At 41.1% G+C, this 13,441-nt stretch overlaps 1 protein-coding gene across 1 annotated transcript in view; it reads left to right on the plus strand.

Annotated features, from left to right (window-relative positions):
- Nucleotides 1-13,441, plus strand: part of PGM5 (phosphoglucomutase 5) — a 152,451-nt gene that overhangs the window by 57,825 nt on the left and 81,185 nt on the right. The window contains exon 7 of the mRNA XM_032801810.2: nucleotides 10,956-11,071. Coding sequence (XP_032657701.1) covers nucleotides 10,956-11,071 — 116 coding nt within the window. The remainder of the gene's footprint in view (nucleotides 1-10,955; nucleotides 11,072-13,441) is intronic.

A 13,441-nucleotide genomic window follows, 5' to 3' on the forward strand; every position in this document is an offset into this window, starting at 1 on the left:
GTCTATCCCATTAAGTGTCTGAGAAGACATTAACCAGAATGCTCCCAAGATTGTTGTATTCCTTTTAAACAGTTCATATCCACAGAGCATATACACAAGGTAAATCAAGAGTTCTGCTAGTCATGAATAGAATGGCTTCAGACATGGAAAATTAACCTTGGGTATAAAAAAAAATCTAAATAAAAATGTGCTTGAACCTCCAAATTCAGAGCTAAGTTTTGGACACAGGGGTTTGGAATGGGCCCAGTTATAGTCCCACTTCAGCAAAGTAATGAAATGCATGCCTAACTTTAAGCATGTGAGTAGTCCCGTTGACTTCAGTGGGACTAATCTCATGCTAAAGAACTGGGCTGAATTGGGACCTATCAGAATGTTGTTTCTGATTATTTTGCAGAGTAATGTATCATTATTTGAGGCTTTTTGTTTAAAATGGGATATTTGGACTCAAGCCACTCTAGATACTCACAGCACAAGAGCAGTTTCACCATAAAAACAAAATGGATGATCTTTATGATCTCTGCTTTGACTGACAGAAGAGGGGCTGGTTTGTAGCATTTTGCCACAGTTCAGGCTGTTAGGGCTATATGCAGCATGTGGCATAAATGATGGTATGTGTTACACATCAGTAAGTTGGTGCAATTTACACATCCCAGGGATAGAAGGGTAGAGTTGGAACAAGGAAAGTAACCTTCTTATGCTGTCTTATCAGTTGCTTTTCCTGATGTCATGCCCCACCCTTCTACCCACTCGGTGTGTAAGTTACAGATGCTGATGTATAGCTTACATTGCCTTTCACTTTGGGTCTCCATCTGCATTTGTGAAAATCATCTACAGTAGGATGAAACCTATGATTCAGGGCATATCTCTCAAGCTCCTAGTGCTGCTGTATGGCACACAGAGTTATGAATGTGATGTAAGATATTTCCCCCCTCCTGTTTCTATCTTCTTTCTTCTATGTGTCCCTTTTACCTCTCCCACTTTTTGGTCTGAACTTTCTCTTCTCTTCTTCCACTCTTTGTTCTGTACCTTTCAACTTCCCTCTTTTGCTGCCTGTTTCCCTAACTTTCTTGCCCTCTTCCCCTCTCATATCTCTGTATTCATATTTCTTCCTTGGTCTGCCTTGCCACCAGCTTACCTCACTCCCATCAGCTCTCTACTTATAGCACATGAGCAGATAGGAACTAGAGTAGAGCAAAGAACAAGACCTGTGGTGTGGATAACACAATGGACAGCATTTGGGGCATGAAGGCAGCAACACCCTACAACTAAACATATCCAGAAAAGTGTCTCCAATACACCCTACTTAAGAACCGGGGCATAAATGTGGGGAATTTCTTCCTGACTCTCTGGTAGGTGGTCATTTTATGCCCAGAAACATCAGCTTTAGGGCCATTTCAAGCAAATTTGGGCCTCCTGTGAAACCATTCAACTGAAACCATCCAAAGGCAGGCCCCAAGATTCAGCTTGCAAATGTATCCCCATGCCCCTCTGCCTTAAACTGCTGTGCTCAGCTGTCTTCTTCCATAGTTGGGAAGAGTGACAGAAAATGTGTCTAGAATTGGTATGTTGGTCTGTGTTTTGGGCAGGATGCTGGGGAAGCAGTGGATGAAGGTTTCCAATAAATGAAGTTTGCCATACATGCCCTATGATCAAGGCAGGCTGTGGTAAAGGGGGAGACAGCCTGCTTCTCCAGGACACTCAACTTGTTATCTCTGAAGAGTTCTCAGAATGAAACCCAGCACTGTAGCATATAGAAGTAAACATTGCACTAGCAAGGCAACCTCCCTAGGATGGGATAGTCCCCTCCTGATGTGGGTCTGCATGTTTGACAGCTTGTCTGAACTAGTCCATGCTTTTACCACCAGTGTCATTAGATTGCATGGCTTCACATGTTATTAATAGTCATAAAATTTTCTTTCATCAACAGGGTCCACAGATCCATTAACTAATGGTCTCTCAGTCCACATACAGCTATAGAGGCAAAACCAGACCTGCCTACCTACCTATCTAAGGGACTTATCTAGCCCTCATCCCCCAATCACTGTAGTATCTGAGGCTTCACAATCTTTAATGTATTTCTCCTCACAACATTCCTGTTAGGTAGAGCAGTGCTATTCCCCCTTATACAGCTGGGGAACTGAGACATACAGAAACTAAATGACTTGCCCAGGGTCCCACAGGACGTCTGTGCTGGAGAAGGCAATTGTAACAGAGTCTTCTAAGGTGGTGTTCTAACCACTGAGCTATCCTTCCTTTCAGTGACTGATAAGAGAGGGAGTGGCCAACTGAACCGAAGGGCCTGACAGTGTTTTGTTCTGCCTCTCTAGCTGCAGGAAGGTTTAGTAGAGCTCCTGCTGCACAGCAAAAAATATTTTCAAAAAAGAAAGATTTTGACCATGAATTTCCTTCTCTGTTTCAGTTCCTAGTGAGGAAATTCAGGAACCCACTGATTGACCTATTTGTATCACACATGACTGCAAATTCCTCTCCCTTTTCTCCCTGTAGAAGGACCCGAGGGTAATAGGCCCAGATACTGTCTCCCAGAGGTGGCCAGTAAGCCTCCTACACCTTTCCTCATCTCCCCCTTCTACCCAGAACTATCCAGAAGATCAGGAGGGACAGGGTGCTAGTAATATTAGTGGCTCTGTACTGGCTAAGGAGGCTCTGGTTTTTTAGTCCCCTCAATGTGGGTCACTCTAACTCCACTGTCCTCCCATTAAGACAGTATCTGCTCTCCCAGGAACCAGTTTGTCATCCAGAGCCACAGTACCTAAGGCTACCTACCTGACTTTTGAGTAGTCTTGCATGAGAGGGGATACTTGGAAGGCATAATAGTCACTCTTCTAGCATCTAGAAAAGCTTCCACAATTCCTTCTTATTCTGGCACTTGGTGGAAGTTCAAGCCCCGGAACGAGAAATGTAGTTTCTCTCCTCCTCTGCCATTTGTATTGCAGATCACGGCCCTCTTGCAGGAGGGCCAGATCAAGGGTGACATAGTTTCACCATTAAAATGTCAAGTGGCTGCAATGAATAGCACACTTTCCTGTTCTTTGAACAGGTCCAGCCTTTATCCCAAAAATTAACTCAGTTTTTCGCACAGACAAATCATGCTCCTCTCTTTTTGTCCAGAGCCAGCACACCCAAGAGAGAAACTCGGGTGTACATTGGATGTTCATAGCGCTCTCAAGAGCTACATCTGCCACATACAGGTTTTTTTGTAAGTCCAATGCTCTATTCATTTTCTACTATCCAGTATCTTAAGAAAAGAGCTTCAAGATGGATGAAACAGTGCATCCAGGCATGAAGCCTGCAAGCCAGAGTGTCTCTCTAGCAAGCAACATCAATGCTGCCTGATTGAGAGTGGTCACACCCTCCTGGGCAAAGAGTTCTTGTGCTCCATAGCATAATATCTGTAGGACAGCCACCTGGTCATCCATTCACACAATCTCAAAATTTTGTAAGCTGCACATTCAGGCATCAATGAATGCTGCCTTTGGTGGAGGATGCATCACAGTATGGTGAGCCATCAGTTTTAAAGGAATTTTAAAACTCTCTATATAATTCGGTTTGACTCCCTGAAAGCACACTGCTATATAATTCCCATTGGTTAACAGATCTGTGGACTTTGTAGGTGGAAGAGAATAGGAACACTCTTACATTGAGTTAGTGATGGTTTCCCTTCTCTTAAGTTGAAAGGTCCAGGGGTCTGAACTTCCCTTGTTTGGAGTATTTCTTTGGCCTGTAAGATAAAAAGTCCAACTTGGTTCTTTCAGATTGTTTGGAAGGCTAGGACTATAACAGGGTTTAAAAGAGAACTAGATAAATTCATGGAGGTTAAGTCCATTAATGACTATTAGCCAGGATGGATAAAGAATGATGTCTCTGTTTGTTAGAGGGTGGAGATGGATGGCAGGAGAGAGATCACTTACCCATTAGGTTCACTACCTCTGGGGCACCTGGCATTGGCCACTGTTGGTAGACAGGATACTGGGCTGGATGGACCTTTGGTCTGACCCAGTGTGGCCACTCTTATGTTCTTGTGATTCATGAAGTTATGCTCTGCTGTAGGAATTCAGTTTATTGCTATAGTGCTTCTAAGCTTATTAGCAAGTTTCAGTCCACAGGGGATAGTATCCTTTGCTATGGAAGCTGTCTCAACTGGCAGGCTTTTCAGTACAGCTGGCCATGCTTGCTCCTGTCAGTGACTGACAGATGTAGTTCTGCCTGTGTAGTTGCATGCAGATTGATTGGTTAGCAGATGTGTATACCTTGTAACTCAGGGAAAAAACATTTTTGGTATCTCGAAGTAAATTTTCTAATTCTGCTCTGTAGCAGAACCAGCTGCAGTTCTTGTCTTGATCACCTCCTCATAGTGATAATTTGCAGGGGTGGAAGCAATGGAAATTTTCTCCTCTAATCGTGTTCTCTGGCTCTGAATGTTGAATAACTTCCTGGATAGAAAAAATTTGTTTCCTTCTTCTCTAAATATTTTCCTGTTTTGCATTCTTGTTTGCTAACTCTGTTGAACATGTTATGCCCCTTTTGATGAGGATTTTGATGCTCTTTTTACTGCAGTTATGAAACTTTTGTTTGACTTCCTCTAGGAATTTAATATATGGCTTTTTATGCAACATATAGCCAGCTGATGGAAATGACTGCTCCAAGAGACGTTTCTTATTTTATGGACTCTCACTTCACTGCCCTTTAACTCCATGAAGTGACAGTGGAAAAAGGAGAGGGTGCTCAGGTTTCACTGTGCCTTTCATAATTCTGAACTTCAGCCCTTAGGGGACAGCACACAGGATGTAGAAAATGGGACCATTTTATAGCAAATTTGAAACTACAGAGCAACTCTGAAAATAGATATTGGATGCCAGAGACGTGTTTTTGTTTCTGAGGTGAACAGCAAAAGATAAAAGACTACATTGAAGAGCTTTGTACTTTTCTGGAGAAATCTGTGGTCGCTGCAAAAGTGGTATTCAAAAATGTTTTTGAAAGACCTCCAGAATCATCAGAACTTTAATTTTTTTAAATAAGTTGAGATCCACCAATGGAAATAAATTACGCTCATGAGTTCCACATTTCCTCAAACCTGTGCTGTCTAAAAGGCATATTTTCATCACAATGCACGGGGATCTATCTCCCACGGATGCTGAGAGCTACACATGTAAATTCCCAACCCTTTGATGAAGCTATAGCCATGCATTATTAGCAGTGTGTCATGGTCTTCCAAAGCTTATGTAGCCATACTTAACATTGGAGCTCATCTCTTTATTCTCCTTTTGTAGCTGTAAGTGTAGGGGAGATTATTTTGAACATTATTATTATTTGTATTGCAGTAGCCCCTAAATGTCCATTTGGAACTGAGGCCCTATTGCGCTAAGTAGCATAGTGACACATGTCTCTGTTCTGAAGAGTTTACGGTCGACATAGATTAGATGGATAACAGGTGGGAGGAAAAAAAGAGAGACAGAAAGGTGGAGTGACTTGCCCCAGGTCATGCAGGATGGCTTGGATTAGGACTAAGAGCTGCTGGCTCCCAGGCTACTTCCTTATCCACTAGCTCATATTGCCTCTAGGGTGACCAGACAGCAAGTGTGAAAAATCAGGACAGGGGGTGGAAGGTAATAGGTGCCTATGTAAGAAAAAGCTCCAAAAATCGGGACTGTCCCTATAAAATCAGGACATCTGGTCACCCTAGTTGCCTCCTTAACCTAACATTGTCTAACTCTCTCTGATTAGTACAGTGGAACAGAAAAAACAAAACCTGATGTAGATTTTTATTTATACCTCTTTATCTCCTTTCAAGCCAGTCAAGACCAGGAGGGAAAAATAGCTTTAAGAAACAACTCTGCCATTTCAGACTATAAACTAATTTTTATAATTACGTTTTTTTGTTTTAGAGGCTTGGTTTATAGTAAAAGTAAGGCCAGCAAAATCAGCATCTTTATTTGCAAAGCTGGCCTGGTGAACGGAAATGTCTGAACTAGCATAACAACACCTGGAAACTTGTGGGTGGTGGTTGAGAGGTGTCCTGGAAGCTGTTCATTCTTTGTGGAGGACTAACATGATCATCCCACGGCCAGGAAATTTGGAATAGCATAAGTGAAAGAATTTCCTATCCCCAAAACACTGTCAGCTGTGGGGAAACAAGACCTTGGAAACTTTTGCAAGCACAGTAGTTCATTGGGATGTTGTTAGAGCTGCCTCAAAAGATTTTTCTGCTCTTAGCAAATCGGGAACATCTTCCCTTCCCAGCCCATAGTTATTGTCACAGTAAACAGAGTTTTAATATTTTTCTGTTCCTGATCTGCTCACCTAAGTGGCCACCTGTTCAACTCTGTATGATATAATCGGCTTCATATGATGGCATATTTTAAAAGCCATCAATGTGGGTCGTGCTGTACAAACAGAGGAAGACATAGTTCTGCTCCAAGAAACTCAGTGTCTAAATCAAACACAGGGTAAACAAGTTGAGGATCCAGCCTCCTGCTTGTACCTTCTCCGTTCAAGTCCCCCTCTCCTTGGTGGATAATTCTTACTATTGCTTGAACTCCAGTGGGTTTTGTACTTCAGATAAAATATATTTTCCCAATGAGGTGCAATAGTTTAGTTGCTTTTGTGCCTGAGAAACATAAGAGCATAGCCATTCATTTACCTTTTGTCTGCTACAAGTGTGCTACTTAAATGTGATGAGGTTTAGTGAGTCTGTCACTTGTGGGAGAAGTTATGTCTCCAAAAGAATTGATTTTTGGCTTTCATATGCAGGCTTTGCTAGTGGCACCCTAGACATCTGGTGGTGACTGCTGGAAGAAATATGTCCTATTTAATCACCCACAGTAATCAGTTCATCATTACAGTTTAGGATTGGGGTGATCATCAAATGTAAAGCACGTCAAGAGAAGGCTTGTTGATTAGAATGCTGTACATGGTTTCTATCTTCTGGAAAGAAGGGCCGAGCTTCTTCAGGGGAAATGGCTTTCTTGGTGCATTTTTGCTGTCTTGTCCTGTTTCCTGTTTGGAGGAGCCATGGGCTAGGATGCCAGGCGCAGCTTGGGCCCTGATTCTGCAAGTGACTCGATGTGGACGGACCCCTGTGGCTGTATGGAGCCCCATGGATATCTGCGGGTCTCTGTGTAGGTGCCCATATGGAGTAACTTACAAGATCAGAGCTAAAGCTGCTTGCAGATTTCAGATGAAAAATATTTAATAAAAAAGGCCTTTTTTAAAAGTCAAAAATTTTCAGGAAAATATATTTTTCAAACTTTTCTTTTTTTTTCTGACAAAATTGTAAAATGAAAAATGGAACCATGCTTTCAGTTTTTGTCTGTTTGGTTTTCTGCTTCCCTCCTCCCTCTCTGCCTTCTTCAGTGGCAAGTGGAAAAGGGAGGTGGGAAAAAAATGAAAAAGGGTTAGACAGGAAAGCCAAAAAATTTACATTTTAAAAAAAAAGATTGAAGCAAAAATTTGATTAAACCTTTCGTGAAAATATCAAATAAAGTAAATCCATTCCTTTCTGAAACAGAATGAAAATGACTTGGACGTTTTTATATTTTTCACAATTTTTTCCATATATCATACATATATCATATACATCATATACATATATCAACCTGCCGTAATTCAGGACCTCCGAGAGTTTGCCCTTCTGTTCTCTTTTTTGTTCGTTATCTTTAGTTTGCTTGACTGTTAAAGGAAGGAAGAAGAGAAAGAAGAGGTCTGATGTGTTTATCTGATCGAGACGAGAAATGCAGATTGGAATATTTTTTTAATGTTTATACTGAATTTAAAGGGAAATTTTGTTAGCCCTATTGTGGCAAGTAACAAAAATGACTGTAACTAAATTAGATGAAAGAGAAGCAAACTACTTCTCTGTAGTTTGTTTACTGTATGTGTTTGGCAGTGTTCTGTGTATATCAAGTTTTGCCATTTCCTTCTTTATAGTCAGTTTCCTGACTCTTCCACAAAACAACAGAGGAGAATATTTTTTTTAAATAGGAAATATTATTTAAGCATAAAATCTGGCAAGGGGGGCTATGGGGTGTATGTATAACAGAAACACTTTAAACTGTATTTAATTTGGCTAGATCTCAAATTGGAAGTGTCCCTTTAATTTTAATGTACAGTTTTTTAAAGCATTGCTGGATCAAAGAATCTTCTGAAAAAAACTCTTATTTGAGATTTAATTCATAAATACAAAAATGAGTTTTGAATTGGGAATTTGGAAAAGTAAATGGATCTCTTTGCTAGCAAACTGGTGACAATTAACAGCTTGGAAATTTTGGGTGGGTTTGACTCAGGCCAGGTCTACACTATGAACTTACATCAGTTATAACTATGTTGCACAGGGGTGTGAAAAATCAACACCCCTGAGCAACACAGTTATACCAGCCTAACCCCTGGTGTAGACAGTATTATGTCAACAGGAGGGCTACTCCTGCTGACAGAGCTACTGCCTCTCGCAGAGGTGGATTAACTATGCCGATGAGAGACGCTGTCTCGTCAGTATAGTAGCGTCTTCATTGAAGTGCTACAGTGGCGCAGCTGCGCTGGTGCATCTGCACCGCTTCAGCTTTTTAAGTGTAGACCTGACCTTAGGAATCTCAGTCCTAATTGCTTTCAATAGCACTTTTGGCACTTTTTGAAAATTCTACCTTTTGATACTCGATGTGAAGAATCTATTTTTATCCGCTCCTGAAAAAAATATCCACTCTTTAAAATTTGATTGGGGTTGTTTAACAAGTAATGCATCACTTTGATTTATATGTGAGTTGTAAGAGCTGGGGTATGATATAGCCACCTGTACTTGCAGTTGGAGCACTGGCCGCTGTTGTATCTACTGCCCTTCAAGGGAACAGAGATGTGTCAGAGGTAAAAAGCCATAGGGTTCTAGGTGGAGAGGCAAGTGTTAATGCACAGAACTCTGAATCAGCTGGGCCTTCTTAGCCTCCTAGAAAGGCACCTGGAGCAGTTATAAAGGGAGAAAAGAAAGCTGCTAGGGATGGCTCAATAAACAGGCTGCTGGGCAGAGGGCAGGGACTGCCTGACTGAACTGTATTCTAGTTCACCTTTTGGAACAAAGGAATTGAAAGACTGCTCCTTGTGCTTTTCTGCTACAAGATGGGCATTGAAAACTGATTTTAAGTTTGTGCTTTGCCCTTCTCCTGGAGTAAAAGAGATTCGGCTAGCTCTTCCTTTGGAGCAAGAAGGGATTTAAAGACTGTATTTCTTTTCTTTTTGGTTCTGCCTGTCTAAGGGATCTTTGTCTCTGCTTCCTGGAGAGGATCCAGAAACCGTGCCAGTGGAAAACTAGCTGAACTCCAGGGTCCTCCCTCGGGAACAGGGACTGTCTCTTTCTATGTTTGTACTGCACCTGCCACAATGGAGTCCCCATTCCAATGGATATGTTTGAGTGCTACTGTAATATAAATATTTAATATTGAAGACTATGGTCTGGAGGGCTGAAGAGAGCTCAGGGGACAGGGTGGCCAGAGAGCATGGAAGACCTGCCAGACTATTGCCTTAGTTTGGGGCTCAAGATTGGAACTCCAAAGCACTGGAAATGGCTGAAATTTTCTTTCCCTGGCATAAAGGAACTGCAGGAAGCTGACTCTGTGACAGGAATTGCAGGGTGTTTATTTGATAGCACATAATTGGACTTTGATCAGAGAGAGATGCTTTGTTGATTATTTTCTTTGGTAATAGCCCGACAAAGGGATTTTATGTCTAACTTTTGTCTAGAATAATTCTTTTTTCATAAGAGACTCATCTTTTTCTATATGCAGCTACACCTAGGTGAAGCTGACCATCAAGGCCTTTACACACATGCTTAAATTGACTATCATAAGCAATCCCCATTGATTTCAGCACTCCTGACTACAAGCTAAGCACTTATGCCAGTATTTGCAAGTTCAGGTCCTTAGTGATCTTCTTCACCTAGATGTGGCTACGTTTGAAAAAAGGTGAATCGTCTCATCTTGGACATTCTGTGGGATTAGGACCTGAAAGCAGGTGATAATGCACAAGATAAACAGTGTAACTGTGTTTATTATTTTAAATAAAATGAGCAATAATAAGATATAGGGTTTTTTTTAAAATAGGATATACAGTTTAAGACACCAGTCCTACAAACACTCAACATGTATTTAACTTTACTGGCGTGAGTAGGTATTCCTAGGATTAAGTGTCTCAAAGACTGGCACCTAACTTTGTATGTGAGCGTGTTTCTAGAGAGATAATGCCATGTATTTGAGCAAATCACATTGTTTGACTATCTCTCAAAGCCCATTCTTCTTCTTTAAAAAATAGTAGACATAGAAAATCCCAGACTCAAAATGAAAAGAAGCAGACACAGTTAGCAATAAAGACAGAAGCAACATTAAATTCTCATAAATCCTTAGCTGGGTCCCAGGAGGAGAATGTATATTGTATTTTATTTGAGAAAGCTAATAAAGAAATAGTTTTATTTTTTTTTAAATTTCTGGCAGTTTGAGCATTTATTTATTCGGTGTGACTTATAAAATAAGTGCCCATCCCATGCTCCAGGCTTCTCTAAAAAATGTTCACATAAGATCATACAGTAAACTGCTCTGCGCATTGCTATTGTTGTGACTAACCATTGCTCCCTGGCAAAAATCAGGGCCCTAATAAAGCCCCTAAGACTGAGTTTCCCACAAATACACAAATAAAGACAAGCTTTGCATTGAGTCCAAGGGGTTAACACAATCAAGCCCTGGGTGAAATAAATTCCACTCAGAGGTCCTTTGTGAATGATGCTGTTGCAGACATTCCCTTTTGTTTACATCAAAGTCCATTTCTAAATGTGTTTGAGGTATGGTAAGACCCAGAACATCACTCCCCTGTAGCAATTGTTGTGAAATCTTACATCCACCTGTAAATGAATGCACAGTCTTAATCATGGTGTTTTATTGTGTCTTTTTTTTATTTTTTTTTAGGGTGGCAAAGTCACTGAAAGTTCCTGTGTATGAAACACCAACAGGCTGGAGGTTTTTCTCAAATCTGATGGATTCTGGACGATGCTCACTTTGTGGAGAAGAAAGCTTTGGCACCGGTAAGAAATCCAGCAACAATGTTTTCCATAGAGCCTTTACTCCACTTATTCTCTTGTGGGATACTGGGCACAAACCTTTTCATTCAGTGGTAGGAAGACCCTGGCATGATTGACCAGTGGACTCTCAAAAGTTCAAATTTGGATAGGTGACTTTTAAGATCTGGGTGCCACATAACCTGTGTTATGAAATATAAGAATTTCAGTAGCAAAAACAGTAGGCCAAACTTGTTCTGAGGGGATGGGTAAGCTGCCTGCCATTCCATCCTAGAACAGCACAGGACCGAGAAAAATTTCTCCTGGTCCTACTGCAAAAACAATTTTTTCTTCACTGGCTGCACCAGCAATTTGATGGATTTTGTGCATGTGTATATGGTCGTCATGTGTATTAATTATGAGTGTGCATTAAACTGAACCTATTGCAGGTGTCTCTGTTTAGGACATTGTCTGGTTTTCCAATAGTTCTAGCGACAGAGAGAATTCTGTAATAAAACTACTTTAATGTCATCCAGTCAGTAGCCATATTTGCCCAAAGAAATTGTCCCTCTTCTGCCTCATTAATTAATGAAGCCAGTCAGTGGCATACAGAATGCAAAGCAAATATGAATAGCCCAAACATAGGATTGCTAGCTCCAGCACATTCTGCAAACATGTGAAACATCTATCTATGCAATCTGTAAGTTTTGCATTTAAAGGTATGGGGCGGGGGCGGGATATGGAAATAACTGAATAAACTCCACTGTGTGTTTGTCTCCTTCTTAGTCCTAAATGTGTCGAGTGCGTCTCACTGCAGTTCTTCTAAAAAAAAAAAAAATCTTGACTCTGGATAATGGTTTTAGCATAGAAGTACGTCTGAATAGTTGGACTGTATTTTTTTTGAAATTATTTTGTATTTTGGTAAGAATTCTAGGAAGTTCTTTGATGCTTGGAATGATTTCTCTGTTATAGATTTTCATAGGAAAGCAAACACCAGGCATTCATGTGGCTGTTTTTCAAAGGACAGTCTACACAGTCCTTGGACCTTAGAGGACTCGGAAAAGAAGGGGCATTTTAAAGGAGACCGGGAAATTTATTTCCTTTCAGAATATGCTCTCATTTGTCTCTGCCTAAGTTCTATGGATGTTGAGGCTTCAGCTGGGTGGCCAGACCTTAAGATTTTTAAACCATCTGGCTATCTAATGTTATACCATTCATCTAGTGCTCCTCCCCCTGTTTCTAAATGTCATAGGTTCTCTCTTCCATTCAAGGTCAGTCACATTTCTGCAGCCTTCCCAGGGGACCCTTGTGCCCCCCGGCCACTGATCCAGCAAAATAACCTCAGCAGCACCTGAATTGATAGGAAAGCCCCATGCATAGGTGGTGGAGAGTTGGCTTGCTTGTGGTTGGAATTTTCAAAGGAGCCTAAGAGAGTCAGGCACCCAATTGCCATTGACTTTCAATGGATTTGGGCACCCAACTGCCTTAGTCCTCTTTGAAAATACCAGCCTATGTGACCAACAGTTGTAGAGTTTTCCTTACCACATACAAGTCGATCTGTGGAGTTAGTATAGTGGTGGTTCCACACAAGTCTGAGCCCTTACTGACTTCCAATAGCTTATACCCTTACGTAAGTTGAAAGATATTTGAACAAATTATAGTGATAACCCCCCCCATTCAGTCTTTAGGGTAGGTTTTGGAACAAATTGATAAACAGTAATAAGTCACCAAAACCAGATGGGAGGAAGGAATTCAAATGTGAAATTGCAGAGCTAACTATAGTTTTTAACCATTATTTAAACTTGCTTCTGTACCAAATGACTGGAAGATAGCTAATGTTACACCAATTTTTTAAAAAGGCTTCAGAGGTGAGCGCAGCAATTATAGGCTGATAAGTCTAATTCAGTACCAGGCAAACTGGTTGAAACTATAGTAAAGAACAAAATTGTCAGATACATAGGTTAACATAATTTGTTGAGGAAGAATGAGTATGGTTTTTGTAAAGGGAAATCATGCCTCACTAATCTACTAGAATTCTTTGAGGGGGTCAATAAGCATGTGGACAAGGGGGATCCAGTGGATATAGTGTACTTAGATTTTCAGAAAGCCTTTGACAACGTCCCTGACTCATAGACTCATAGGTCAGAAGGGACCAATATGATCATCTAGTCTGACCTCCTGCACAAGGCAGGCCACAAAACCCTACCCATACACATTTATGACAACCCCTAACCATGACTGAGTTATTGAAATCCTCAAAATTGTGATTTGAAGACCTCAAGCTGCAGAGAATCCACCAGCAAGCGACCCATGCCCCACGCTACAGAGGAAGGCGAAAAACCTCCAGGGCCTCTGCCAATCCGCCCTGGAGGAAAATTCCTTCCCGACCCCAAATAT

The sequence above is a fragment of the Chelonoidis abingdonii genome, chromosome 6 (genome assembly GCF_003597395.2).
Source record: "Chelonoidis abingdonii isolate Lonesome George chromosome 6, CheloAbing_2.0, whole genome shotgun sequence".
NCBI classification, from domain to species: domain Eukaryota; kingdom Metazoa; phylum Chordata; order Testudines; family Testudinidae; genus Chelonoidis; species Chelonoidis abingdonii.